At 58.1% G+C, this 24,321-nt stretch overlaps 2 protein-coding genes across 10 annotated transcripts; one reads left to right on the top strand and one right to left on the bottom strand.

Annotated features, from left to right (window-relative positions):
• Positions 1 to 243: 243 nt before the first annotated feature.
• On the top strand, positions 244 to 1,170 carry TIMM13 (translocase of inner mitochondrial membrane 13). Its single transcript, XM_088147311.1, has 3 exons — positions 244 to 420; positions 809 to 877; positions 962 to 1,170. Exons 1-3 carry the CDS (start codon positions 286 to 288, stop codon positions 1,058 to 1,060), a joined length of 303 nt encoding a protein of 100 aa, XP_088003437.1. The 5' UTR covers positions 244 to 285; the 3' UTR covers positions 1,061 to 1,170.
• A 1,134-nt stretch (positions 1,171 to 2,304) lies between these two features.
• TMPRSS9 (transmembrane serine protease 9) lies at positions 2,305 to 19,052 on the bottom strand. 9 transcript variants are annotated; one of them, XM_088147307.1, is made up of 22 exons: positions 18,966 to 19,052; positions 15,917 to 16,037; positions 14,233 to 14,309; positions 14,023 to 14,105; positions 13,590 to 13,765; positions 12,280 to 12,407; positions 11,647 to 11,714; positions 11,337 to 11,503; positions 11,178 to 11,222; positions 10,279 to 10,392; positions 9,357 to 9,528; positions 8,594 to 8,868; positions 7,606 to 8,142; positions 7,339 to 7,510; positions 6,624 to 6,895; positions 6,225 to 6,361; positions 4,846 to 5,179; positions 4,424 to 4,540; positions 3,686 to 3,857; positions 3,172 to 3,437; positions 2,841 to 2,977; positions 2,305 to 2,626 (listed from the first exon to the last, which is right to left on the bottom strand). In XM_088147307.1, the coding sequence occupies exons 5-22, from the start codon at positions 13,732 to 13,734 to the stop codon at positions 2,465 to 2,467; spliced, it is 3,420 nt and encodes a 1,139-aa protein (XP_088003433.1). In that variant the 5' UTR covers positions 13,735 to 13,765; positions 14,023 to 14,105; positions 14,233 to 14,309; positions 15,917 to 16,037; positions 18,966 to 19,052; the 3' UTR covers positions 2,305 to 2,464. The 9 variants fall into 9 exon arrangements, with proteins under 9 accessions (XP_088003433.1, XP_088003432.1, XP_088003434.1 ...); XM_088147306.1 differs by lacking the exon at positions 14,233 to 14,309; XM_088147308.1 differs by lacking the exons at positions 14,023 to 14,105; positions 14,233 to 14,309 and having other exon boundaries at positions 7,606 to 7,924; positions 8,003 to 8,142.
• Positions 19,053 to 24,321: the final 5,269 nt, after the last annotated feature.

Raw genomic sequence — 24,321 nt, 5'->3', positions numbered from 1 at the left:
CCTCCCGCGCCCGAAGAACCAGCGGCGCAGCGCGGCTCCCGGGGCCGCGAAGAAGCGCAACGGGGGCCTCTCCCCCGCTCCCGCGCCCGCGCGCGCAGGGGCTCGCCCGGGGACGGAACGCATTTCTCGGACCGCCCGGGAGCGCCCCGCGCCCCCGAGGCAGCCGCCGGGCCCGCTCCCGCGCCCCGCCTTCAAAGTTGCGGGCGCGCAGGCGCGCACTGGGGGCGCCCGAGGGCCGGAAGCGGGCTTCGGAAGAGGCGGAGCCCCGGGCGGAAGCGGCCGCGCATGCTCCTCGGGCGGCGCGGGATGGCGGCGGGCGGCGACTTCGGCTCCGGGGCGCCGGGCCGGCTGGACCCGGGGGCGCTGATGGAGCAGGTGAAGGTGCAGATCGCGGTGGCCAACGCGCAGGAGCTGCTGCAGGTGAGGCGCCGGCGGGAGGGGGGCCCGCGGAGCCGCCGCCTTGGCCGGAGCGCCCCCGCCGATCCTTGGGGCGCCGCTCGCCGGGCTGCCTGCTTCCTGGGAGCGGAGCCAGGGCCCGGAAGCCCCCTTCCGCGGAAAGGGGCGGGGCGTTGCCTGTCCCGGAAGACCAGGCGCCCCCGCGGCCCGATGGGCGCCCCCGCCGCGCCCCAGCCTCCCCCTCGGGACGCTTGCGGAGCCGCTGGCCGGCGGCCGCCTCCCTTCCCGGAGCGACGCAGGGGCGCCGCCGGCGGGCTGCCCCGCTCGCGACTCTGCCTGCCGCGTCCTCCGCGCGGCAAGAGCGCGCCCGCCCCCCTCCCTCCCTCTGACCGCTCCTCTCCCCTCCCGCCAGAGGATGACCGACAAGTGTTTCCGGAAGTGCATCGGGAAGCCGGGAAGCTCCCTGGACAACTCGGAGCAGGTGAGCCCGCGGCCCGGCCCTGGGGGGAGCCGCCGGCCCGCCCGCCGGCGGGCCCCTCCTGACCCGCCCCTCTCCCCCCTGCAGAAGTGCATCGCCATGTGCATGGACCGCTACATGGACGCCTGGAACACGGTTTCCCGCGCCTACAACTCCCGTCTTCAGAGGGAGCGGGCCAACATGTGAGAGGCGGAGCAGCGGCAGGGCCCCGGGGACTCCGGAAGGGCCCTTGGAGAGCGCAGCGCAGCGGACTGTACATTAGTCGGCGTGGCAGCCATTAAAGCGATGGCCCCAGACGTGCCCTCTGTCGTCCTCTTGGCTTGCCCTGCAGGGGCCTGAGCGGTGGCCGGGGGCGGCGGCGGCGGCTGTGTGAGTCAGAGCCTTGGGTCTGTAGCCCCCAGGAGGCAAGGCTGGGCAGCCTCGAGGGGTTGATGTTGCTGCGGGAAGAGTGTCCTCGCTTCGTCTTTTCAACTACCAGAAGCTTGGAGGCGTCTCTGAATTTGAGGGGGCTGCTCGTCTGCCTTCCGGGAGCCGAGGCCCAGAGGCACTCTTGCAGCCCGCGTGGCCGAGGCCCGGCCTTCGAGGCTCTTCTCTTGGCACGCCCCGAGGCTGGAAGGGTTGGGGTAGAGCTGGGGGTGCTCAAAGGCCTGCCCTATGCTGTCCCTTCTCTGCTGCTGGGCTCTTTCTTGCGGCCGAAGGCCACCTCCCTGGCCTGACGCCCTCTTTGGGTCCCTTGACCCGGGGTGGGCTTTCTGGCTTGGCAACACCCCCACCCCAAAGCATGGGTGCAGGTTGCTGATCTCCTGGATGCCCTAGGCTGCCTCTCTGCTTTTGGGGAGCATGGAGAAGCTTCACAACCTGATGTGTTGGGCCACTGGGGCTTATTTCAGGACTCTTCCGCTGGCCAGCGCTGGAGGAGGCTTCCCTGGACCCCCAGGCTGCCAGCATGTGTCCTTGGATAAAATGGGGCAGGTGGGTTGGACTCAGCCCAGTGGGCTCAGCTAAGATGGGTTGGACGGCACATGGAAGGGCAGATTACAAGGCTGAGACAAGACATGGATTATTGGTTCACATTGTGTGAACTGCGAGGGTGTGTTGTGTTAATCCTGATTTAGCACATTGTGTGAACCCAGCCCCTCCTGCCACTCAGTGGGCTCCTGCATTGGGCGGCATTAATTAATGCTTGGGGTGTCTGGAGGCTGGAGAGAGGAAGTGGCGGTGGGGCCTGTGCAAGGAAGATCATCCTGGTTAACGCGCCTCTCCTTGGGCCTTAATTTCCTCCCATGCAGCACCGTCTGCTCGTTGCTGAGGGGGAGAGGCCATGCCAGTCCCAAGGCTTTCGTGAGCATTGCTGGGTGCTTCTCCTGAGTGAGGGGGGTTATGGAAACCAGCTCCTCCCAGCAGGCCCAGAGAAACCTCGTGCAAGTTCCTAGTGTGCAAATGGTTATTTTCATTTAATTTGCCTGCAGCTGGAACAGACCCTTGTCTGGTAGAATCTCCTTGTTTTCAGGAAAGGGCTCCGGCAGGATTGGGACCATGAGGCGGTTGGTCCCTGTGGGCCCTGGCGCTGCTGGGCCGAGGGCAGCGGGGTTACGCCCTGAGGTTCTGTCCAATCCAGCCCCGGACTGCCGTAACCTTGGCATACACCCCGGGGAAGTGAGGCCGTGCGCAGCCGTAGCCCCAGCTGGTGATGCCCGCCAGGAACCAGCGGCCAGAAGGCTCTTTGCAGGCCAAGGGGCCACCAGCGTCGCCCTACATAGGAAGAGGAAAACGTGAAGAGGAGGTGGGGGGCGGTAGCTTTCCAAGGGTGCCTCCCCTCCCCTTCAGAGCAAATGCCGGTGCACTGATGCTCCCTGCCAGGCTTGGCAGCCACAAGGGCGCTGCTCCCGCTGCTGCCTTCCAGGCCAGGCCCCAGTTAGCCCTGCCTGCCCTGTGTGTGTGTGTGGGGGGGCTGCGTGGCACTCACTGAGCAGCTGTCGATGGCCCCCCGCGGGAAGCCCGCACAAAGCATTCTGCTGCTGATCTGGGCAGGGTAGAACCTCCTGCAGTCTTGTTCTCCGATCACCTGGACGGCAGCCTTTTGCAAACGTGTGGCCGTGGGGCCTGGCGGCAGCAGAAGACACAACCATCCCATCACACCTCCAACCTGAGCTAGAGAACGCCCTGCCAGCGAGGCAGAGCTCGGGGCAGCACCCAAAGCCTGCGCTTGGCCTGATGGGAGGTTGCTTGACCTCAACCAGCGTCTCTCACAGGGACGAGGCCTCCAGCCTCAGCCAGGCGTAGTGGGCGAGCCGTACCCCCCTCCTTGGTGGAGCCCCAGCCGGTGATGGTGCAGCGCCTGCCCTCGCTGAAGACATGGGTGCGGTCTGGGAGGCAGATGGGCTTAATGGTGTTGGTGTAGCGCAGGGGAGAGGCCAGCTCCAGCAGGGCCACGTCGTAGTCCAGCATGTAGCCGTTGTAGAACGGGTGTCTGTGGATTTGGGCAATCTTCTCCGCTTGCCCGTCGAGGCTACTCAGGAAGGGTGTCCCCAGGACAGCCACCCACATCTTGGGGTTGCTGTAACTGCAAGAGGCAAACCTGCCAGGCTGCTTCTGCAAGAGGCCTCAAGGGAGCTCCCCCGGTGCCTTGCCCGCTGGCCTGGCTGGGTGGCAGCAATGGGGGAAGGATTCCAGTGGCAAAGGGAAGAGACCTGGTCTGGCGAGGGCAACCTTGTGCTATGGGGCTGGCAAGGGTGGGGCAAATTGGTCACAGAATGGGGTGGCTTGGAAGGGCCTGGATCATCACCCCCTTCTCCAGTCCCCGCAACTCACACGTCGAAGCAGTGAGCGGCCGAAAGCAGCCACCGCTCGGCAATCACGATGGCCCCGCAAGCGTGCTGTCTCCGCCGCAGCCACAGGCTCGCCTGCCACGGCCACTCCCCCCGGGCTGCACCACTGCCCCCCACGATCTTGCTCAAGGCTGCAGCTGGGGTTAAGCCACAGTCTACCAAAAAATGGGAAGAGGCCCACACAGGGGCTGAAGTGTGGATAGGCCAGCCCAGCTCTCTCCCCAACTCCCAGGGGCAACCCCAGTTGGGTGCCATGTTTCCAGCCATGCTCTGGCTGCAACAAAAAAGGGCCCTGGGAGCAGCTCTGGGGCTGCCTCCTTTCACTTTCTCCCCAAGTGCTGCCATTGGATCCCTCCCTGCCCAAATCGTGCCCTCTGGGCCTCAGCCGAATCGCCCGGCCAGGCCCTTTTGGAGAGAATGGCAGGGTTAAGGTGGCATCTTGGTGCTGTTCCTTTCCTGCAATGGTGGGTGCCCAGTGGCAGTCATGGGAGAGGCGCCAGCAGCCTCTCCCTCCTTCCCTCAGACGCAGGGACCCCTTCCCACTCTCCTCCTTTGCTGCCTCCATGTCACTCCCCTTTTCAAAAAGCTCCCTGCAGCCTGGGGTTGGCTGGACCAGCTGCTGTCACCTGAGAAAGTGGGGCTGGCTGGAGCTGGGCAGGCAGACAGGAGGGCCTGGATCCGTTGTAGGGAGAAACCAGCTAGCTGGGGAAGCGGTACATACTGCAGTTGGTCTCGTCCCAGCCATTGGCACAGTCGACAACGCCGTCACACTCCGGATTCACTTTCCCAATGCAGACTTTGCTGGAGCATTTGAACGTGGAGGGAGTGCATGGCACAGCTGGGGGAGCAAGGGGGTTAGTCCAGCCAAGAGGCCCGCCTCCTCTCCCCACGGAGAACCAGAATTCCTGGCCCGCTACTGGTTAAATGGGGAAGGCAGGCCCGTCCTGAACACTTCCTGCCCATGTCACGGTAGATTCAGGACTGGCAGCTCTGCCCAGAGGCTGATTCCTGGCAGGCCCACAGTTGCAGGTGACTGCAGCAGTGGAGAGCCCACTGGGTCCTCTCTGCTCACTCTCTGCCTCACTGGTCTGCACACCATCTACTTGATCCTTACATGCTCAGCCTTTTCTTCCTGCCCCATACCTGGCGGCTGGGTGGCCTTGGGGGTGCTGACTGCCAGCCCGGGTGTGGTCAAGCTGATGGCACTGGTGCTAGGGCTGAGCCACGTGGCCCTTTGCTCCAGGGGAGGCAAGCTGGAGGTAGGGGCAATGGAGCTGGAGGCGGTCCTGGATCTGAGCGGTGTCGTCGTGCTGAGACAGGGCGAAACGACGTCTAGGATCCAGCTCTTGAGCTTGGTGATCCGGGCGTAGACGCCAGGCCTCTTGGCCTGTGCGCAGCCAGCACCCCAGCTCACCAGCCCGGCCAAGTAGAAGGTGCCCGGGGTCTCCTCGCAGGCCAGTGGCCCCCCCGAATCCCCCTGGAAAGAGAAAGCAGAGGAAGCACCCTCTTGGCAGTGTATGTGCACGCTGATCCTTGGATATGACGATATGATCTGGGATGTGGCTGCAGCGATTCCCTCCCTTTATAGACAGACTGGAAGAGCTCTGAAGCTGGAACAGGGCCTGGCAGCGCCCCCACTGTGGAGTCCTTGGTGCGCTCTGAGCTTGGTTGTTTGCTGGCAGACCTTTCATTACCCTAGGGTTGAGGACGTGAATCGTGGACTTGATTTATAGGAAGACGGGTTTCTGTTGGACGTTAGGGAGCGCACCCTAATGGTTAGAGCTGTTTGATAGTGGGAGCAATGACCCTGGACGCGGGGATGGGCTCCCCTCCGTGAGGGAAGATCTTAGCCAACTGCCTGCCAGGGGGTTGCCCTGGAGGCCCTCTGGGTTTACGAACAGGTAAACTGTGGCATTGATTATCCCAACTGTGTCACTCTTGGGGGCAAAAGAGCTTCTGCCGCTGCTTGTGACAAAGGATGGGCGTCCCAAGCGAGGGAAGGCAGGCTGGGCATCCTCCAAAGCCGCAGCCACATCATCGGGGAGGCCTGGCTTGAAGGGATTCAGCCCTCGGGTTGCAAAGCCAGCGTCCAGGCCGCTTGGTGGCTCCTGAATTGGGGATTCTCGCCGGCTTCAATTTAAACTGGATCTTGACACTGTTTTGCTTCCCACATTTCTAACCCATTTTATTCCTGAACCTCTCTCGGATACTGTTCTGACTAAAAGGCTGTTGGTGTGTGTGGAGGGTGGGGTGGGGAACGCTGTTGAGTCCATCTCCCTGTGCGCAGCCCCAACCCGCTGTACGTTTAGCACACAACCTTGTCAATTCAGCACAGAACTTCTCAGCCTGGGAAAGTTGTGTATCCTTTAAGCTCCCTTTGCTAAAAATGCAGAAAAGAACTAAAGCACGGTCAGAAAACGGCAATATCTTTCCAAAACATACTTCCACCTTTACGCCCCCCTCCCCCTTTGGGGGGGCTCAGTCCTGAAACTGCCAGGATAGGGAAGAAGTGCCCCTCGTACCTGGCAGGAGTCCACCTTCCCCTCCAGGAACCCAGCGCAGATCATCCGGTCGGAGAGGGAGAAGTTGTAGAGCGTGCTGCAGATCTTCTGCTCGATGATCCCCACGGAGGCCCGGTGCAGGTTCTCGGGCTGAGAGGCTAAAGCCCGCAAGCCGGAGGGTGAGGACTCACAGGCCTGACCAAAAGCCGCCTGGGTCCCATGCCCCGTCTCCAGCCGCCCCAGAACCCCTGACCCCGAGCCAAGGCAGGCGCCCTCCCCAGTGGGGCACATACCTGCAGACCGTCTGCCCTCGCACAAGGAGGGCCCTCTTCTGCCCAAACAGCAGAGCCTCCTGCCGCTTCCCATCCGCTCTGAGGCTGTGCGCGGGGGAGGCTGGCTGCAGTGAGGAAGCACCCCTACCGTTGCCATCCTGGAGGCTGCCCCAGCCTGAGATCAGGCACTTCCTGCCCACGGGGAACTTGTGGATGGCCAGCGGGAGGCAGATGGGCTGGATGTATTTGCCGAAGGGCAGCGGCCTGGCCAGCTCCAGCACCGCCACGTCGAAGTCCAGCAGGGCGGGGTTGTAGGAAGGGTGGAGCACCACCTGCTTGATGCCGGCCTTCACGGAAGAGTTGTCCGTGGCTGACAGCGAGGCGGTGCCTGCGAAGGCAGTGAGGTGCTCCACCTTGGTGCTGTCAACACAGGGACAGAAAAAATGCCCGTTTGTTCGGAGGCAGGGTGTGCGCTCTGCACCGACCGCTGACCAGGATCGCTGCCGCTGCCGGGAGTGTGACGGGACCCTCGTGATGAGGCTGGGTGGACCAGGCCTGCCTTGGGGAAGGCGGCCTCAGGCACGGAGGGCATCCAGTGTGGGATTGCAGGTGGCTGCTGGCACCACGCTGGTGTCCTGAGGGCGCCCCGGCCCCAGTAGGGCACCTCTCCCTCTGGAGTTCCTTGCTGCCCCCTCCTGCAGTGCTGCCACTCTGCAAGAGCAGCTGCTAAACGACCTGCTCTCCACGGAGATGCCCAGAGAGACATTTCCTCCAGAAGCTCCCTCTCTGCCGTGGTGGCGTCTTGGGTGGAGCTCCAAGAGACCTGTGCCACGGGGGGCCTCGCCCACAAGTCTGGCACTTACTGGTCAAAGCAATGTGCAGCCGAGAGCAGCCATCGTTCCCCAATGATGGCGGCCCCACAGAAGTGCCGGAGACCCTCCTTCAGGGTGACTTGCCAAGGCACCTCCCCACGGGACGCTTCCAGGCCGCCCACAATTTTTGTGGGCTTGGAGAAACCAGGGCGCCGACCGCACTCTGCGCAGGAACACAGAAGGGCCGCGGTTGACCCAGGCGCCAGTCAAGCCGCCGGGCCCCTCCCGCTTCCCACCGGCGGCGGGCAGAGGCCCTACCTGAGGGCGCGGGGGCCGCGGCTGCCGGCCTGCTGGCGGCCGGGGAGGCAGAGCCGGGGGTGGAGCTGGGATGGCGCAGGCCGGCTGCGCTCGCGCCCACGGTCGCAGCCGGATGCTGGAGCCCGGCGCCAGGGGTGGTCGAGGCGGGGGGGCCCGCGGAGGCGGCGATGGTCCCGAGGATCCAGTCGCGGAGCCGGGTTGCTCGGGTGTAGACACCCGGGCGCCTGGCCTCCGCACAGCCGATCCCCCAGCTGACTATGCCTGCCAGGAAGAAGCGGCCGGAGGGCTCTTGGCAGACCAGCGGGCCCCCGGAGTCCCCCTGCAGAAGGACAGGCCGAGATGGGGCGGAGGCCCAGGAGGAGCCGCCCGCGCCCTGCCCACTGCCAGCGGAGCCCACCTGGCAGGAGTCGACCTTGCCCTCCAGGTAGCCTGCGCACATCATCCTGTCGGTGAGCACGCCGCCGCCATAGAGGCTGCCGCACAGAGCCGGGTCGAGCAGCTCCACCGTGGCCTTCTGCAGCAGCTCCGGCTTCACCACTGAGGGGCGGGACGAGCGTGGGCTGAGCGGGGTTGGGGTTGGGGTTAGGGCCGAGGGCACGGCGGGGGGGGGGGTGTCTGTGCGCGCGTGCGCAGCAGCGGCGGCTGCGGGCTGCTCTGCGAGGCCGTCCCCGCGCGCTTAATGGCCGGATCGCCCCCTCCCCATAAGCGGAGGGGGCGGCAGCGGCGTCGCAGTTGCTCTGCTCTTCCTCGGGAGCTTCCCCTTGGCCAGCCCTGAGGGATGGTGCAGCAGCGGGGGCGCCCGTTCTACGCCTGCGGGAATGATGGGGGCTTCTTGGGGTCCTCGGGAGGCCACAAGGAGGCAGAGTCGGCAGCCCCAATCCCCCCAGTCCTCGCAACAACCCTCTGCGGTAGGCCAGTCAGCGCCACCGCTGGCCGGTGGACTCCCTCTCTGCCCCCCGCCCCCCCCGACTGCCAAGGACCAGCTTACAGAAGTCTTCCTTCAGGTACCCCCATCCGGAGATGAGGCACTTCCTGCCAGGGGAGAAGCGGTGGGAGGCGGCTGGCAGGCACACCGGCTGGACGTATTTGCCGAAGGCCAAGGGCTCGGCCAGCTCTAGCAGAGCCGCGTCGTAGTCGGCGCTCTCCGCGTTGTAGGAGGGGTGCTGGAAGATGCGCAGGACCCTGGCCGTTGCCGGGTGGCCCCCGCTGCCGCTCAGCCGGACGCTGCCTGCCTGGGCGGTCCAGGTGTCCGGGTCCTGAAACCTGCGACGGGACAGCTTCAGTGCCCCCCCCCCCCCACAACCCTTCTGGGAAATGCAGGCGACGCTTTTCCTAGGCTGTCCAGTCTGGAATGGTGCCTGGGAGCGGGAACAGGAGCCCTCTCCATGGGGGGGGGGTCCAAAAAGTCAAGGGGGTGCCACGACGGTGCGTCACACATAAGAAACGGGCAGGGCCTGGATCCCACTGTTGTGACTGCCATCTTGACCACGCTCTGTGGACACCTCTGGTTCTCCGCCCTTTTGTCTTCCTGCTGCCCTGGAGAAGCCATGTAGGCTTGGGGCCCCTCCCTCGTGGCTGTAGCTCCATGCCAACTGCTTGCCTGCCATCTGCTCGCCCAGCCTAAGGAAGGACGGCACAGTCCCTCTACCCGCCTGCTCCTTCCGACCGCTACTCCCTGGTCACATCGCCCTACCCATCCTGTTCCCCTTTGACTGCAGAAGGTGCCGTGGGAGAGGGTCGCCCAGGCTTACTCGTTGAAGCAGTGGGCTGCAGACACCAGCCAGGTGGCTGCCAGGATGGCCGCCCCGCAGAAGTGTTCCTCGCTCTCTCTCAGGCTGACCTGCCAGGGGAACTCGCCCAGCAGGGCCTCCGATCCCCCGACGATCCGCGTGGCTGCCCGCATGGCTGGCCGGGCCCCGCAATCTGCAAGAGAGCGGAAGGGCTGCCCGTGAGCACCCTCCGGCCTGAGCAGAGCGGGGGGCCCAGGAGACAGCCCACCACCTCTGGCACTGGCCACGGAAACCCTACAAAGGGATGAAGTGCATGACAGAGACTTCAGCTCTGTTTTGGGGTTCAGAGTCCTGTTGCAAGTCAGGCAAGTCTCTACGTTTACCTCCGCCCCCCACTGCCAGCCAGTTTTATTCCAAGTTTGCAGTTTGAAATTGGTGCCTCAGCCAAGTGAGCCGGCTGATTCTGCAGCAGCTGTGTGGTCGGAGGGGAACAGCCCCAGTCAAGAAGGCGGGGTGGGGCGGGGGACATCCTGTTTTTTTCCTAACATGGCAAAAATAATTTTTCAGCAATCCATTGTCCCCCTCACGGCTGTCACATGTATTATGGCTCAGAGTGAAATGTGAATCTGTCCACTTTTTGCGTGCTCGGCAATGCAGAGCTAGGGGTGTTTCAGAAGGAGCACCTCCCACCTCCTCTCACTCCCAGGTGGCCTCCACGTAACAGCCCCCCCCTTGCCTGCTAAGGCCAGGGCACTCTCTTCACCCTCCCCCTCCTGGAAAGGCAATCTCTCTGGAGAGGCTGCCCTTCCCAAAGGGAGACCCGCACTCCATTGTTTCAGCCACCCGGGATCTCTGCCAGCTGTCCAAGAGGTGCACGGGGAGAGGAGGGGAGATTCCCCTTCTTTGCAGAGACAGCAAGCCCCCAGCCCCGTCAGAGACCCACCGCACTCAGCCTCGTCAGAGCCATCCCTGCAGTCCTGCCGGCCGTCGCACTGCACGTTTCCTTTGGCTGCACACTGGCCGTTGCGGCAGGGAAAGACCTCCGCGGGACACCTTCCTGCAAGCACAGCAGCGGCAGAATGGACTCCAAGGTTGTCCCTCCCCTCAGCCCAGAAACTGGGGGGGGGGGAGAGGTGCACTTTTGGGGGAGTTCAGCCCTCGCTGGGTCCAGCCATGGTGTTCAGCACCTCCTCTAATTTCCCTGGGCATCTCTGCCTTCTGCTCATGGTCACCTGGGCTCTAGGTGCGGGAGGGGGCCAGGTGGCAGGGCACATTATTTTCCAGCAGGGTTGAAGGGTGGCAGGTTGGGGGCATCGAGAGGGTAGGCAGCCACAGCCACGTGTGCACCCCCCTCCCGATTGCCTCACTGGAATTCAGGAGCAAAAGAGTCAGCTTCCAGCAGCGTATTTTTCAATACTTTTCTCCAAAATTAAGGGTGGGAATGGGAGCAGAAGTTTTCCATTTCAGTCCTCCCCCTCCCCACACACCCTCCAAAGATACACCCCAGAATGTTGGGCATTTTCAGTGTTTTTTCGGTGGCTGTCAAGGGGAGAGTGGAAGCAGGAGAAACTGCCATCCTGGAATAATGTTGCTGAAATTGGGTGCAGTTTTGGCTATTTTCACCGTTTTAGATGTTCCGAGATAGAAGTGGAAACAGCTTGGCTGCCTCTTTTCCGCCCTCCCACCTCCTGCCCCAAATGCCCCTGCCCTCTTCTCTGCCATCCTGAGGGCCAACGGGCCCCCAGCCCCCAACTGAGGAAGGGGAGGCTGGAAGGGAGGGGATTGGAGGCCCTAAAATCAGAGTCCTGGGATAAGAGCCCGTTGTGCGGATGACCAGCCTACCTGACCTGAGTGCCGTGCCCGAGGAGGCGAGGTCCCACGGCCCTGCTGGGAAGAGGTTGAGGAGGGTGGGTGAGCAGCACAGGAGAAACTAGGCTAACTTTTGCGCACACAAAGTGAGCCAGGCCTGGGGCAGAAGGGCCAGACAGAGTGCGTGGGTACCCAGGAGGGAGGCGGCTGAGATGGTGCCGTAGGCAGGAACCCTGACACCGTCGGTGCCCACAGCAGCTGCCAATCCCCGCCTCAGCACGTCCTCTTCTATGTCAGGGCTGAGTGGCTGTGTGGAGAAGCAGAGGTGGAAGCGCACAATGATGCTGGCATTGCCCTTCCTGCCAAGCAGAAGCAAGAGGTCCTTACCTTCTCTTCCTGGTGGGAGAGGAGCATCTCCCTCCCAGGCCCGGGTGGGGGTGGGGGTGGGGGTGGGCAGCCCACCCCCGCCTACCCCCGCCTACCCCCGCCTACCCCCGCCTACCTGTATTGCAAGACGGTGCACCTGGAGCAGCAGCCGTCCAGGGGTGAATTCTGAAAGCTGCTTTTGAACTAAATGGTCAGCAAAGAAGACAAGAGAGGTCATCGGCCTCCCTGGTATGTCCATCAGAGTCACACTCAGACAGGGAGCCCCAGCTGCAGTCACCTGCCCCCAGAGAGGATCCAGCCTGCTTGCGGGCTTAAGAAATTAACAGAAGGGACAGCCTGGGGCTCAGAGGAGCCGTTGTACCCCCCACGGCTGGCTGGCTGGCTGGCTGAGCGGGCCTGCTCAAGACGCACCCCCCCGGGCCCTCCCTTCACGTGCCTTCTCCTCCTGCCCCTCCCGGCCAGCTGCCTGCCTTCCACCGGGGTTAGGGAGGTGGGAATGGATGCCTCACCTGGGACCCACGCCTGCCACAAAGAGAGGGGAGACTGGCGTGTCTCGTGCAGGGCCACCGCCACCCCAGAGGGGGGAGGAGAGCCTTCTTCTTTGTCCCTGGTAGCTGCAGCCCCCAGGAAGCGCTGAGTGGAGGGCACCGCTTCACCCAGACAGTGGCAGAGCAGTACCTCGTGGCCCTTCTCGCTGACCCTGCCCTCTCTTTGCTGGGCGTCTGAGGAGGCGGCAGGGGTTCCTTACCAGCTGCTCCAGAATAGGGGTCAGCAGGCAGGAGTAGCCAGAGCTGGGCTGCTGCAAACTGCTCTGGTAGGGGATCCCTCGCAGCTCTACCAGGTGCTCAAAGTGGGCTTCTTGTTCCCCCAGGAAATCTGCAGTGGAAGAGAGGGCTACCAACGGTCCAGCTGTTGCAAAAGTGCTCCAGCCCAGCCCCTGCCTGCCTGCCTGCCTGCCAGCTGCATAGCTGCATAGCTGCTAGGGTCCCGCCAAGTTGGTGGTGAAGATTTGGGGCTGTCCTTGATCCCTTAGTCCGCTGGAAGGGCTAGCTGGCTGCCAGTGCCTCCTTAGTGCTGATGCCCCTGGAGGGCCATGGCACAAGATGAGCGCCTAATCCACACACTCCTGGCCTAGCCAAGGGGCTTTTTTGCCCTCCCCCCTTTCCTTTGCGAAATCCCAACCATCCCCACTGGCATCTTTGCAGTTCTCGCAAAGAGCGTGTTATGAGGGCGCCCCCCGGCAACATGGCTCCCATTCACCCAAAAGCAAGCTGGTGAGGTTGCTCCCTGCCAACTGCTTGCGTTTCTCCCGCCGTTCCCCACCCCCCCTCCGTTCCCCTGCAGTAGACATCTTTTCCTGACATGTCCCCAGACCAAGCGCTGGGGGTTCATTCAGTGCTTGGGGATTTTTCGTTTACTTTTGAAGAACACCTCCAAGACGTGACAGGGGTCAGAAGTATTGGTGGAAATGAAGATTAGAGTCTCTGGAAATGGAGTGGCATGTACATTGGAGTACTCCAAAACCAGGAATGAGTGAAAGTGGGGGTCTGGTGCTTTGCTTCTCATTTTGTTTTAGGTTCAAGGAATCTGAAGCAAATGCAATAAAATGAGGTGGGCAAGGGCGAAGTGGGTGCCCAGGAAGGGCTTAGACTACAATTGGGGGAAGGTAGAGCCACCTCTCCTGGAGGGTTTCTGCCAGTCTCACCAGGTCGGATAGGGTGGGGACCCTCCAGGCCCCCCTCCTTAAATATCACCCGGCAGGACTCAGGAGGCGCGCCTTCCCCGTCCTTCTAGCTAGCTCTTCCCCGAAGTGCCGGTCTGGGGAAAACGAGCTCTGTACATGTGTGGGAGAGAGATGTTCTGGGCCACTGCATGGTGTGGTTTTGTTGGGTTAGGGCTGAGTAGGAGAGGAGGGTCCCCGGTCCCACTACCAAGGGGCCCTTTCTCTGCCTGCTGCTTCGACGACTTGGTTTCCGGGTCCAATGGCATGCACATTTTGTAAGGGGCCTTTAAGCTTGGGAAAAGGGCAGCCCCCCAACCCATTTCCCAGCAACTCACACACTAGGATCCCCACACACAGGGCTGTCGTGGTGCTCATGAGGACAGCGGCTGAGACAGCCTTGCTGCAGACCCCACCGCCAGCCACAGGCCGCGCTGTCTGTCTGTCCAGCACCGGCTTTGAGGTGATGACCAGGAGCCCCATGGGTGCCCCACCAAGCAAGATGGATCTGGAGCTGGAGAGAGAGCAGGACTGAAGTGAGTCTTGCACGGGGGAGGAAAATTCCTCTCTCTGCTTTCCAGTCACGGAGCGTTACGAGCATGGCCTCCCCCAAATGGCTCGCTGCCTAACGGCTGCCGAGCTACAGGATGTCCAAGTCCTGCTTGTGGGAACGAAGGATGCCTCCGGCAGCAACGTCCCTGACAGCTTTAAAGTATCTGCGTTAATATTATATATACACATAGACGTGTGGATGCTCCACTGCCAAGTTACCTGGAGGCTTAAACTGAGTCCATCAAAATGTCTTGTAACCTGCGGACAGATGACTCTGAGGGCACCCTTCTGTCTTTCCAGTCCTTTGAAAATAGAGGCAGGGCATGGAGCTGGTTTGCAGTGTGACCATATACAGTGGTACCTCTAGTTACGAACGCCCCTCCTTATGAATTTTTCAAGATACGACCAGCTCCGGACCCAAAAATTTACCTCTACTTGCGAACTCTGCCTCTACTTACGAACCGGATCCGTGGCCATTTTCCCTGCTGCCACGCGGTCGCGGCTTCCTGTGGGCGAGATCGTGGTAGCAAGGAGACGTTCGGTGAGGCTTGTGGTGTGTTTTGTGGCGTTTGGAAGGTTTTTGTGGCGTTTGGAAGGTTTTTGAGGTTTAAAAATAAAATGCATATGTTTCAGAACTGTTTAGCCGCATTTACATTGAACCTTATGGGGGAAATTTACCTCGGGGTGCGACCAGATTCGGAGGGTGGAACGGATTAACCGTATTTACACTGAACCTTATGGGAAACTTTACCTCGATTTGAGACCAACTCGAGTTGCAACCAGAGTCACGGAACGGATTAAGTTCGTAACTAGAGGTACCACTGTATTTATTAATTCATTATTTATTACTAGGGGTTACAGGTTGCTTCAGTCCCCAGACCTAAGTCCCTTATGAAACCCTATTAAGGAAGGTTAAAATTTAATAAAACCAATTAACAACAACAAGAGCCAGTTTGGTGTTGTGGTGAAGGCATCAGGCTAGAGACCAGGAGACGGTGAGTTCTAGTCCTGCCTTAGGCACAAAGCCAGCTGGGTGACTTTAGGCCAGTCACTTTCCTTAGCCCTAGGAAGGAGGTAATGGCAAACCATTTCCAATAAACCTTGCCAAGAAAACTGCAGGGACTCGTCCAGGCAGTCGCCGGGAGTCCGAAACTGACTTGAGGGCACCCACACAAAAACAAAAACCCAACAATGTAAAAATAACATTTCAGGCGTGCCATCTCCACTCATCTACCCCACTCTATGTCCCCAAAGGGGCTCTACTGAAAAGCCAAGACTTAACCACCTTTCAAAGTGGCATCAGGGTGGGGCCATCCTCCCCTCCAAAGGAGGAGCACCACAACGAGAGGGCTTGCCTCCAGGACCCTCTTTTGGAGGAAGACTGGCCACACACCTCCTCTGTTGGACCACCCCGAGCTGCCAGGAGTAGACAGTGGATACCCAGGTCCAAGCAAGGTGGGGCCCTAAAGGTCAGGGCCAGCATTTGAACTGCACTCAGAAACAGGGCAGTGAACAACGCAGCTTCCCTCACAAAGGGGGCCTCAAGTGGCAGTAACAGGTCCAGATGTTTCTGGGTGATGATCTTCAAGGAGACCCTCATGTAGAGGGCGTTGCAGTACTCCAACCTTGAGGTGACCAGGACACAAGTGACTGTTGTTGCTATCTCCCAGCTCAGGAAAACCCACGGTGCCCCAGCCAACTGGGCCCTCTCAGGCCACAGTTTCCACCTGCCCTTATCCAGATCGTGGGAAATCATGATTCCGCTCTATTCACTTGAAGTTGCATTCAGTTCTGCACAGCCCAGTTTAAAAAGGACATTGATAAACTGGAGCAAGCCCAGAGAAGGGCTATTAAGACAGTGAAAGGACTGGAAACCAAGTTCTACGAGGAACAGTGAAAAGACCTAGATATGTTTAGCTTGCAGAAGAGAAGGTTGAGAGGGGACATGACAGCTGTCTTCAAACACCTGAAGGGCAGACACATTGTAGAGGGTTCTCACTTCTTCTCATTTGCTCCATAGGGTACGACTAGAACTAATGGGATGAAACTTCAAGGTTGTTAGATATGAGGAAGAACTTGACAGCAAGAGCTGTTAGTGAGTAGAATAGGTTACCGCATGGAGTGGTTTCTTCCCCTTCACTGGAGGTTTTCAAAAAGACTGGATCGTCATCTACTGGGGATGGTGTAGTGAATCCTTGATGACCTCTCCCAACTCTATGATTCCATGGTTCTTCCTGTAGACACAGTGAATCCAGGAGAACTGCCAAATCAGGGGCCTGCTCTTTTGAGGGTCGGGTGCAATCCCACCCAGAGCCAAAGTTGAAATTTCCCTGAAATGAGAAGGCTTCCAATCCACGGCCACTCTGCCTTGTTGGGATTAAGCCTGTTTCTCCCCATCTGGACCCTGACAACCTCCAGACACCAGGTCAAGACATCCACCACAACTCCTGTGATGGGCGCTATGGGTGTCATCATGCACACTGATGATGCGTCATGCTCTGCTGAAAGATGACCGTTCCTAGCCGATTCTTGTAGATGTTACACAGTGAGAGAGAGAGAGAGAGGGTCACCCCTGAGGCACCCCACGCTGGCATCCCCAAGGACTCAAACCTTCCTTCCCCAGCCCATGCGACCTCCCCCCCCAACGAGAAAGAGCTGAAGTGCCTTCTGCTCCCAATCCTGGCAGATAGTCCAGAAGGATATCAGTCAAAAGAGCTGAAGGTTGACGTGGGTCCCACAGGACCAGCAGGCCAACTCTCCATTTTCTCAACAATCTTCAGAAATGGGAAAAACTGTCAAGTATGGATGGACTGAGGGATGGCCTCTTTGCAGGTGTGCGCTTGTGTGCCATCCCTTTTTCCAAGGCTGGTAGCATTACCCCTCTCTCGGGGGGCATTTGCTCATACCAAAATGGGGCCAGAATCCAGCCCAACTGTCCACAGGCTCACCCTGTCACTCCATCCAGCTCCGAGTAAACATGAGCAAATATGTTATCTGCAAAACACTTTGCAACCAGGTCATAGCAGCCAGCCCTCCCGGGCCATTATGCTGGGTGACAGTCGTCGGAGGTGATGAAGCTGGACGAAAGTTGAAGCATCAAGTGTCCATAAACGAAGGCCCGGCCCGTGAACACGACGAAGAGATCTGCCTGCTGGGTGACCACAGGCCAACTGCTCCCAGGGAGGCGTGCCACCCCTTTCCCGACTGCTCCCATCCCATGGGAATGAGCTTTGAGCTCACCGCCCCCCCAAAGCTCCCCATAACATTTCTAGTGCTCCCTCAGTGGGTGAGCAAACCCCCCTCCCTCTCAAAGGTAAAAAAGCAGGCGCTCAGGGGAGAGGCGAGGAGATGGCGAAGGGTCGCCCCAGGGCAATGGCGAGCTTCCTTGCTCCTCCCGCCCCCGCAACACCTCTGCAAAGCAGCGCTCAGCACTTTGGCCCCGGCCCCAAGAGCCAAGAGTCAACGTTCCCTAGGCCGGCCACCTGGGGAGTAGGGTGTCACTGATGCCAGTCTGTAAGGTAAGTTGCTCTGAAGAATTTGGGTCGCCACATGATACCCAGGAGGGAGCCCCTGTTCTGAAGAAGGCCCTGCGTGAGTGAGTGGGAGCTCTCGTGCCTCCCTGCAAGCCAACCCTGCTTGCTTCCAGCGCGCTGGCTCAGTTCCTGTCCCTGCTGGGAGCTTTTCCCTCACCAGAAGAGGAGAGGAAGCCTCTCCATCTGGTGCTGCCCCTTGGACCTGCAGCGAGCGAGCCAAGCCTGCCTGTTGGCAAAGGCGCCTTCTCTTCATGCCATATAAACAACCTTTGAGGATAACCAAGGCGGGGGCGGGGGGGGGGGAGAGGCCAAGGGAAATCCAATGCAGCAGATGGCTCCTCCCTGCCTCCCCCCCAGGGGGCTCCAAGGCAGTGGGAAAGGGCGCCTCGCCGCCTTTGTGCTGCCGCCTTTGTGCTGCCGCAGGGCCTCCCTGCCCGCTTGGGAGAAGGAGGGAGGCCAGACCGGCAGACAATGCCGGGCTTGATTCCTCCTGCCCTGGTTACATGTCAATGAGCTGCCAATGAGCTCCAGAAGGGCCTCCCCCCACCCGCCCCTGCCTGGCTCCTGGGGAGCAGACCAGGGGCAATTCGGGTGAGGAGGGTCGGAGGCAAATAGAGCAAGTAATAAATCTGGCGCGATGCGGTTCATGGGGTCATGAAGAGTCGGTCACAACTTAACGACTGAACAACAACAACAATAAATCTTAGCTGCAGACTGCCCTGCTTCTCTCCTACCCCAGGGCCAGATCCCAAAAGGGGCGCCCCCCCCCAAAACCAAGTTACATTTGCATTAAAGCTCAATTAATACAAGTGTTCAATGTTATTTTCCATATCTATGATCTTCTGTCAAATGAAACTTCTGCTGGGAAGAGATCAAGGGCTTCTGAAGGAGAAGGGGGCAACATGCTACTGGGGGGATCAGGTTCAGGGGCCCCTGCCAGCTTGGAGGTGCAGGGAGGTGGCGGGGAAGGGCGGGAGATCCCAGGAGAGGGGACCGCCTGGAGCAGTTCTGGGGCTGCTACCCTGGCCGGGGGCCCCCGCTGGCGAGGCTGATTTCTGATCAGCGCCCACGGGACCCAGTGAGACTTGTTTGGGAAGCAGGGAGACCCTGCTGTGAGCCAGCTCCGCTCTCTGGACTGGGAACTCCCCCCACTCTCAGTCTACTGGGAGGAACTCAATGCAAGGGCTGGGGGTGGGTCAGAAATTCAGTTCATGCCCCCCTCCTGCCCCTGCGGTCAAGGGTCCAACCAGATAAGATCGCTCCCGACTGCTCGGACACCCTTGCCCGCTGGAGACGAGGACCCTGCTGGACTCCGTTTCTCCTCCTCTGGGCATTGGCCGGAACCGGAGCCATCGGTGCCAGCCGGCACCCATGCTCGGCAGGGCTCAAAGCCAGCCCACGCGATTCCTCCCCGTCACCACTTGGCAGGGTCTGAAGGACCCAGTCCCACCGCCAGCGTCCTCTTCGCTACCCTTCGCTTTTGAGCGCAAAGGGGGACTGGAGGAGGCAAGGCCGTGCCAGGAACTGGTGGACTTTCCCTTTTCGCGTTGCCCTTCACCCCGGCCCCGGCCCCGGCCCCAGGCCCGGCCCCAGGCTCCGCTGCTGCCCTCCCGTCCAGGCGGGACTCACCTCCTGAGCAGCCGCTGCTTAGCAAAGCTCTGGCCCGAGACTGCTCTGCTGCCGCGTCCCCATCACCTCGCCGGCTCTCGGGCTGGCTGGCGGGGGGGGGCCTTAAAGGGACAGGACGGCGGCAGCAGCAGCAGCCCGGAGCCACCTGGACAGGCTGGGGCTCAGCCAGAGGCACCCCTGGGCTCCGCTGGGCTGGCCGGCTCGGGCTGCCGTCTTTCTTGCTGATTTATTTAATTGTTCCATTCACGTGGCCTTTGGGCGGCTAATGCTTGTGAAGAGCAGCAGACAAAAACACCAAAGCAAAGAACGGAAGACGCAACCCATCTGGGGCCACTGGCCTGTCTACCTAGTAAGCCCCTTACAAACGGCTCCCTTGCACCCCGCTCCAACCAGAGGGAAAGCCGGGACCTCAATGCCTTGCCAACGGCTGCCAGGGTCAGGCCATCCAGATCTTGGGTGCAGGGGATGCTGTTTCTGGAGTCCCACCGAGTGGCATTGTTTAATAAGGGGACCTGTCGGGCCTTTTCCGGGGGCGGGGTGGACTGAATCAATAGGGGACTGGTGGCCTCACAGCTAAGTCAACCCTGTGCCCCAGAAGCTTTTGGCAACTCTCGGAGGAGGGGTGGGGAATGAAAGGGCATTGCTGGGCATAACATTCTCATCAATGTAATGGACACCCCCTCCCCCACTGGTCCCTTCAATCACATTTTCACTGTATTATAACATAAAAGGCTGAGGGGTGCGTGGCGCAGAAAGCAGCGTAGGGACTGTACGGCCTCACCCCATGTGGGTGAGCCTCAGCTTTACTCTGTCACAGAGGAGGAAGAACAGGAGTGGTGAGAGCATCTGTCAGTTGACCTTCACAGCTAGCACCTCCGACTCTCTGCTGCGCATGTAGAGCTGTTTTCTTTACAGGTTCTCCATTAGCACCTCTCCTGGAAGGTTGTGGTCCTCCAGCCACATGCAGCTGGACTTCTCCGAGAGCTGGAGCTCTTTGAGGGGTCCCTCATGCTAAGCTTGAAATAGCACAGAGCAGAGAACCCCACCGATTGCCCTCCCTGGAGGCGAATTCAAACTGGAATTGGAAGAGGCCGATGGAATCCACCCCCTCATCACTGCAGGAAACCAGCTGTCTAATTTTCCTCCGGCCGAGTTACCGCAGGCCAGGATAAACAGTGGTCTCTGTAGCAAGGCTGGTGGGCAAGGCTGTCCTTAGTTTTGACCCAGGATAGGAAGGCAAATTTCCCAGCTTCATTTCCCTGCCTCTCGGAAAGACAGCCCTAAGATGTTCTCCTCAATGCATGGAACTGGGTGACTGTGGACACGTTCTCTGTGGGCCTAGCTTCCTCTGGAATAGCACTAAGCCCACGAATGAATGGCCATCATGGCAACCATGGGTTTGTCCCAGGTCATCTGGGCCTGACTCATAAAATCAGCCACATGCTAAACCTGGTTTTTGTCCCAGATCAGCATCAACATCGATCCTTTGCCACGGTCAGATCACTCCCTGGCTGGTGTCACCCCCCGCAGGAGCAAGGGGCTCACTTCCCTTTTAGGAAGATAATAATTCAGCATTCTGCATATCTGAGGCCATGGTTCTTGCACTCTGTTGCCTCTGATGGGGCAAGGAGCACTGACCGAGCACACGGACCGGGCCTCTCAGTTTTTGCTCCCCACCCCAAAGCTAATAGACCGCCACTGTTAGGGCAAGCTCACAGTGAGGAAGAGAGCAGACACCCATCCCCAGCGGGCCAGCCCCTCTGACAACCAATGAGCCATGAGTGTGGAAGAAAGAGACCTGACTTGCCATCCCTGAATGTGTATAATTTCTCCCTACTTTCCCTCCCTAAAGGTGTGGCTGCTTACATGCTGCACACCCGTGGCAGTGATTCCCCTGCCAGGAGCCTTGACCTCATTGTCAAAACCTAGTGGCAAACCAAGATGGTACTATGGCAACATGCAGATTTGTGACACAGCCACATGTCTGCAAAAGGCCACCACAAGGCTGCACTGGTGGCTGGAATAAGGTACAGATGTGTCTATCTGTAAGGGTCGGTGCCTTATTTATTTTATATTATTTATTTAATCCCCTTCATGGATCACTGCCTTGTCGTGGCGAAGGGGCTTGCGTAACTCAGTGAAGCCATGAGCTACACCATGCAGGGCCACCCAAGACGGACAGGTCATGACAGAGAGTTCTGACAAAATGTGGTCCACTGGAGAAGGAAATGGCAACCCACTCCAGGATCCTTGCCAAGAAATCCCCATGGACAATGTTAGAAGGCTAAAAGATATGACGCCGGAAGATGAGCCCCTCAGGTCGGAAGGTGTCCAATATGCTACTGGGGAAGAGCGGAGGGCAATTCCAAGTAGCTCCAGAAAGAGTGAAGCGGCTGGGCCAAAGCCGAAAGGACGTTCAGCTGTGGATGTATCTGGAAGTGAAAAGAAGGTCCGATGCTGTAAAGAACAATATTGTATAGGTACCTGGAATGTAAGATCTATGAACCAAGGCAAGCTGGATGTGGTCAAACATGAGATGACAAGATTGAACGTCGACATCTTGGGAATCAGCGAACTGAAATGGACGGGAATGGGTGAATTTAATTCGGGTGACCATTATATCTACTACTGTGGGCAAGAAACCCTTAGAAGAAATGGAGTTGCACTCATAGTGAATAAGAGAGTGGGAAAGGCAGTAATGGGGTACAACCTCAAAAACGACAGAATGATCTCAGTGCGTATCCAAGGCAAACCATTCAATATCACAGTCATCCAAGTCTATGCCCCAACCACTGATGCTGAAGAAGCTAAAGTTGACCGCTTCTATGAAGACCTACAACACCTTCTAGAACTAGCATCAAAAAAAGATGTCCTTTTCATCATAGGGGATTGGAATGCTAAAGTAGGAAGTCAAGGAGTAATCGGAATAACAGGCAAATTTGGCCTTGGAGTACAAAATGAAGCAGGGCAAAGGCTAATAGAGTTCTGTCAAGAGAACAAGCTAGTCATAGCAAACACTCTTTTCCAACAACACAAGAGACGACTCTACACATGGACATCACCAGATGGTCAATACCGAAACCAGATTGATTATATACTTTGCAGCCAAAGATGGAGAAGCTCTATACAGACAGCAAAAACAAGACCAGGAGCTGACTGTGGCTCAGATCATGAGCTTCTTACTGCAAAATTTAGGCTTAAATTGAAGAATGTAGGGAAAACCACTAGACCACTCAGGTATGACTTAGATCATATTCCTTGTGAGTACACAGTGAAGGTGATGAATAGATTTAGAGGATTAGATTTGGTAGACAGAGTGCCTGAAGAACTATGGACGGAGGTCCGTAACATTGTACAGGAGGCAGCAACTAAAACCATCCCAAAGAAAAAGAAATGCAAGAAAGCAAAATGGCTGTCTGATGAGGCTTTACAAATAGCTGTGGAAAGAAGGAATGCGAAAAGCAAGGGTGAAAGGGAAAGATATAAGCAGCTGAATGCAGATTTCCAGAGAATAGCCAGGAGAGATAAGAAGGCCTTCTTAAATGAACAATGCAAAGAAATTGAGGAAAACAATAGAATGGGGAAGACTAGAGATCTCTTCAAGAAAATTGGAGATATGAAAGGAACGTTTAGTGCAAAGATGGGCATGATAAAGGACAAAAAAGGCAGGGACCTAACAGAAGCAGAAGAGATTAAGAAGAGGTGGCAAGAATACACAGAAGAACTATACAAGAAAGATCTTAATGTCCCTGATGTCCACGCTGGTGTGATCACTGACCTTGAGCCACACATCCTAGAGAGTGAAGTCAAGTGGGCCTTAGGAAGCATTGCTAACAACAAAGCTAGTGGAGATGACAGGATTCCAGCTGAGTTATTTAAAATACTAAAAGATGATGGTGTTAAAGTGCTGCACTCAATATGCCAGCAAGTTTGGAAAACGCAACAGTGGCCACGGGATTGGAAAAGGTCAGTTTACGTTCCAATTCCAAAGAAGGGCAACGCCAAAGAATGCTCAAACTATCGCACAATTGCACTCATTTCACATGCTAGCAAGGTTATGCTCAAAATCCTACAAGCTAGGCTTCAGCAATATATGAACCGAGAACTACCGGATGTACAAGCTGGGTTTCGAAGAGGCAGAGGAACTAGAGATCAAATCGCCAACATTCGCTGGATCATGGAGAAAGCACGAGAGTTCCAGAAAAATATCTACTTCTGCTTCATTGACTATGCAAAAGCCTTTGATTGTGTGGATCACAACAAACTGTGGCAAATTCTTAAAGAGATGGGAATACCAGACCACCTTACCTGTCTCCTGAGAAATCTGTATGCGGGCCAAGAAGCAACAGTTAGAACCGGTCACGGAACAACCGATTGGTTCAAAATAGGGAAAGGTGTACGACAAGGCTGTATACTGTCACCCTGCTTATTTAACCTATATGCAGAGTACATCATGAGAAATGCCAGGCTGGAAGAATCACAAGCCGGAATTAAGATTGCAGGGAGAATCATCAACAACCTCAGATATGCGGACGATACCACCCTAATGGCAGAAAGTGAAGAAGAACTAAAGAGCCTCTTGATGAGGGTGAAAGAGGAGAGTGCAAAAGCTGGCTTGAAACTCAACATTAAAAAAACTAAGATCATGGCATCTGGACCCATCAATTCCTGGCAAATAGAAGGGGTAGAAATGGAAGCAGTAACAGACTTCTTTTATTTGGGCTCCAAGATCACCGCAGACGGAGACTGCAGCCATGAAATTAAAAGACGCTTGCTCCTTGGGAGGAAAGCTATGGCAAGCCTAGATAGCATATTAAAAAGCAGAGACGTCACCTTGCCGACAAAGATCCGCATAGTCAAAGCTATGGTTTTTCCAGTAGTAATGTATGGCTGTGAGAGCTGGACCATAAAAAAGGCCGAGCGCCGAAGAATTGATGCCTTTGAACTGTGGTGCTGGAGAAGACTCTTAAGAGTTCCCTGGACTGCTAGGAGGTCAAACCAGTCAATCTTAAAGGAAATCAACCCTGATTGCTCATTGGAAGGATCGATAATGAAGCTCAAGCTCAGATATTTTGGCCACCTAATGCGAAGAGAGATCTCTTTGGAGAAGACCCTGATGCTGGGAAAGATTGAAGGCAAAAGGAGAAGAGGACGGCAGAGGATGAGATGGTTAGATAGCATCACTGAAGCAATGAGCATGAAACTGAGCAAACTCAGGGAGGCAGTGAAGGACAGGAAGGCCTGGCGCAATATGGTTCATGGGGTCACGAAGAGTCGGACACGACTTAACGACTAAACAACAACAACAAATTTATTTAATAGACTTGTCCCCACCCATCTCCCCACAACGGGGGAC

Source organism: Python bivittatus, unplaced genomic scaffold (genome assembly GCF_059951505.1).
Source record: "Python bivittatus isolate LINGU-HERP-01145 unplaced genomic scaffold, Pbiv_v1 ctg000500_np1212, whole genome shotgun sequence".
NCBI classification, from domain to species: domain Eukaryota; kingdom Metazoa; phylum Chordata; class Lepidosauria; order Squamata; family Pythonidae; genus Python; species Python bivittatus.
The sequence above is the reverse complement of the archived record's forward strand: the minus strand, read 5'-3'. Positions and strand labels throughout refer to the sequence as shown.

Bases quoted from the DNA above. Each gene is read 5' to 3' on its own strand.
- TIMM13 (XM_088147311.1), top strand. From the start codon at position 286: ATGCTCCTCGGGCGGCGCGGGATGGCGGCGGGCGGCGACTTCGGCTCC. The intron at 421-808 runs GTGAGGCGCCGG...CCCTCCCGCCAG, and splicing joins ACGCGCAGGAGCTGCTGCAG to AGGATGACCGACAAGTGTTT. The intron at 878-961 runs GTGAGCCCGCGG...TCCCCCCTGCAG, and splicing joins CCCTGGACAACTCGGAGCAG to AAGTGCATCGCCATGTGCAT.
- TMPRSS9 (XM_088147302.1), bottom strand. The intron at 11,223-11,336 runs GTACCCACGCAC...ACCTCTTCCCAG, and splicing joins CTCAGCCGCCTCCCTCCTGG to CAGGGCCGTGGGACCTCGCC. The intron at 2,978-3,171 runs GTACGGCTCGCC...TGCTGCCGCCAG, and splicing joins GGGCTCCACCAAGGAGGGGG to GCCCCACGGCCACACGTTTG.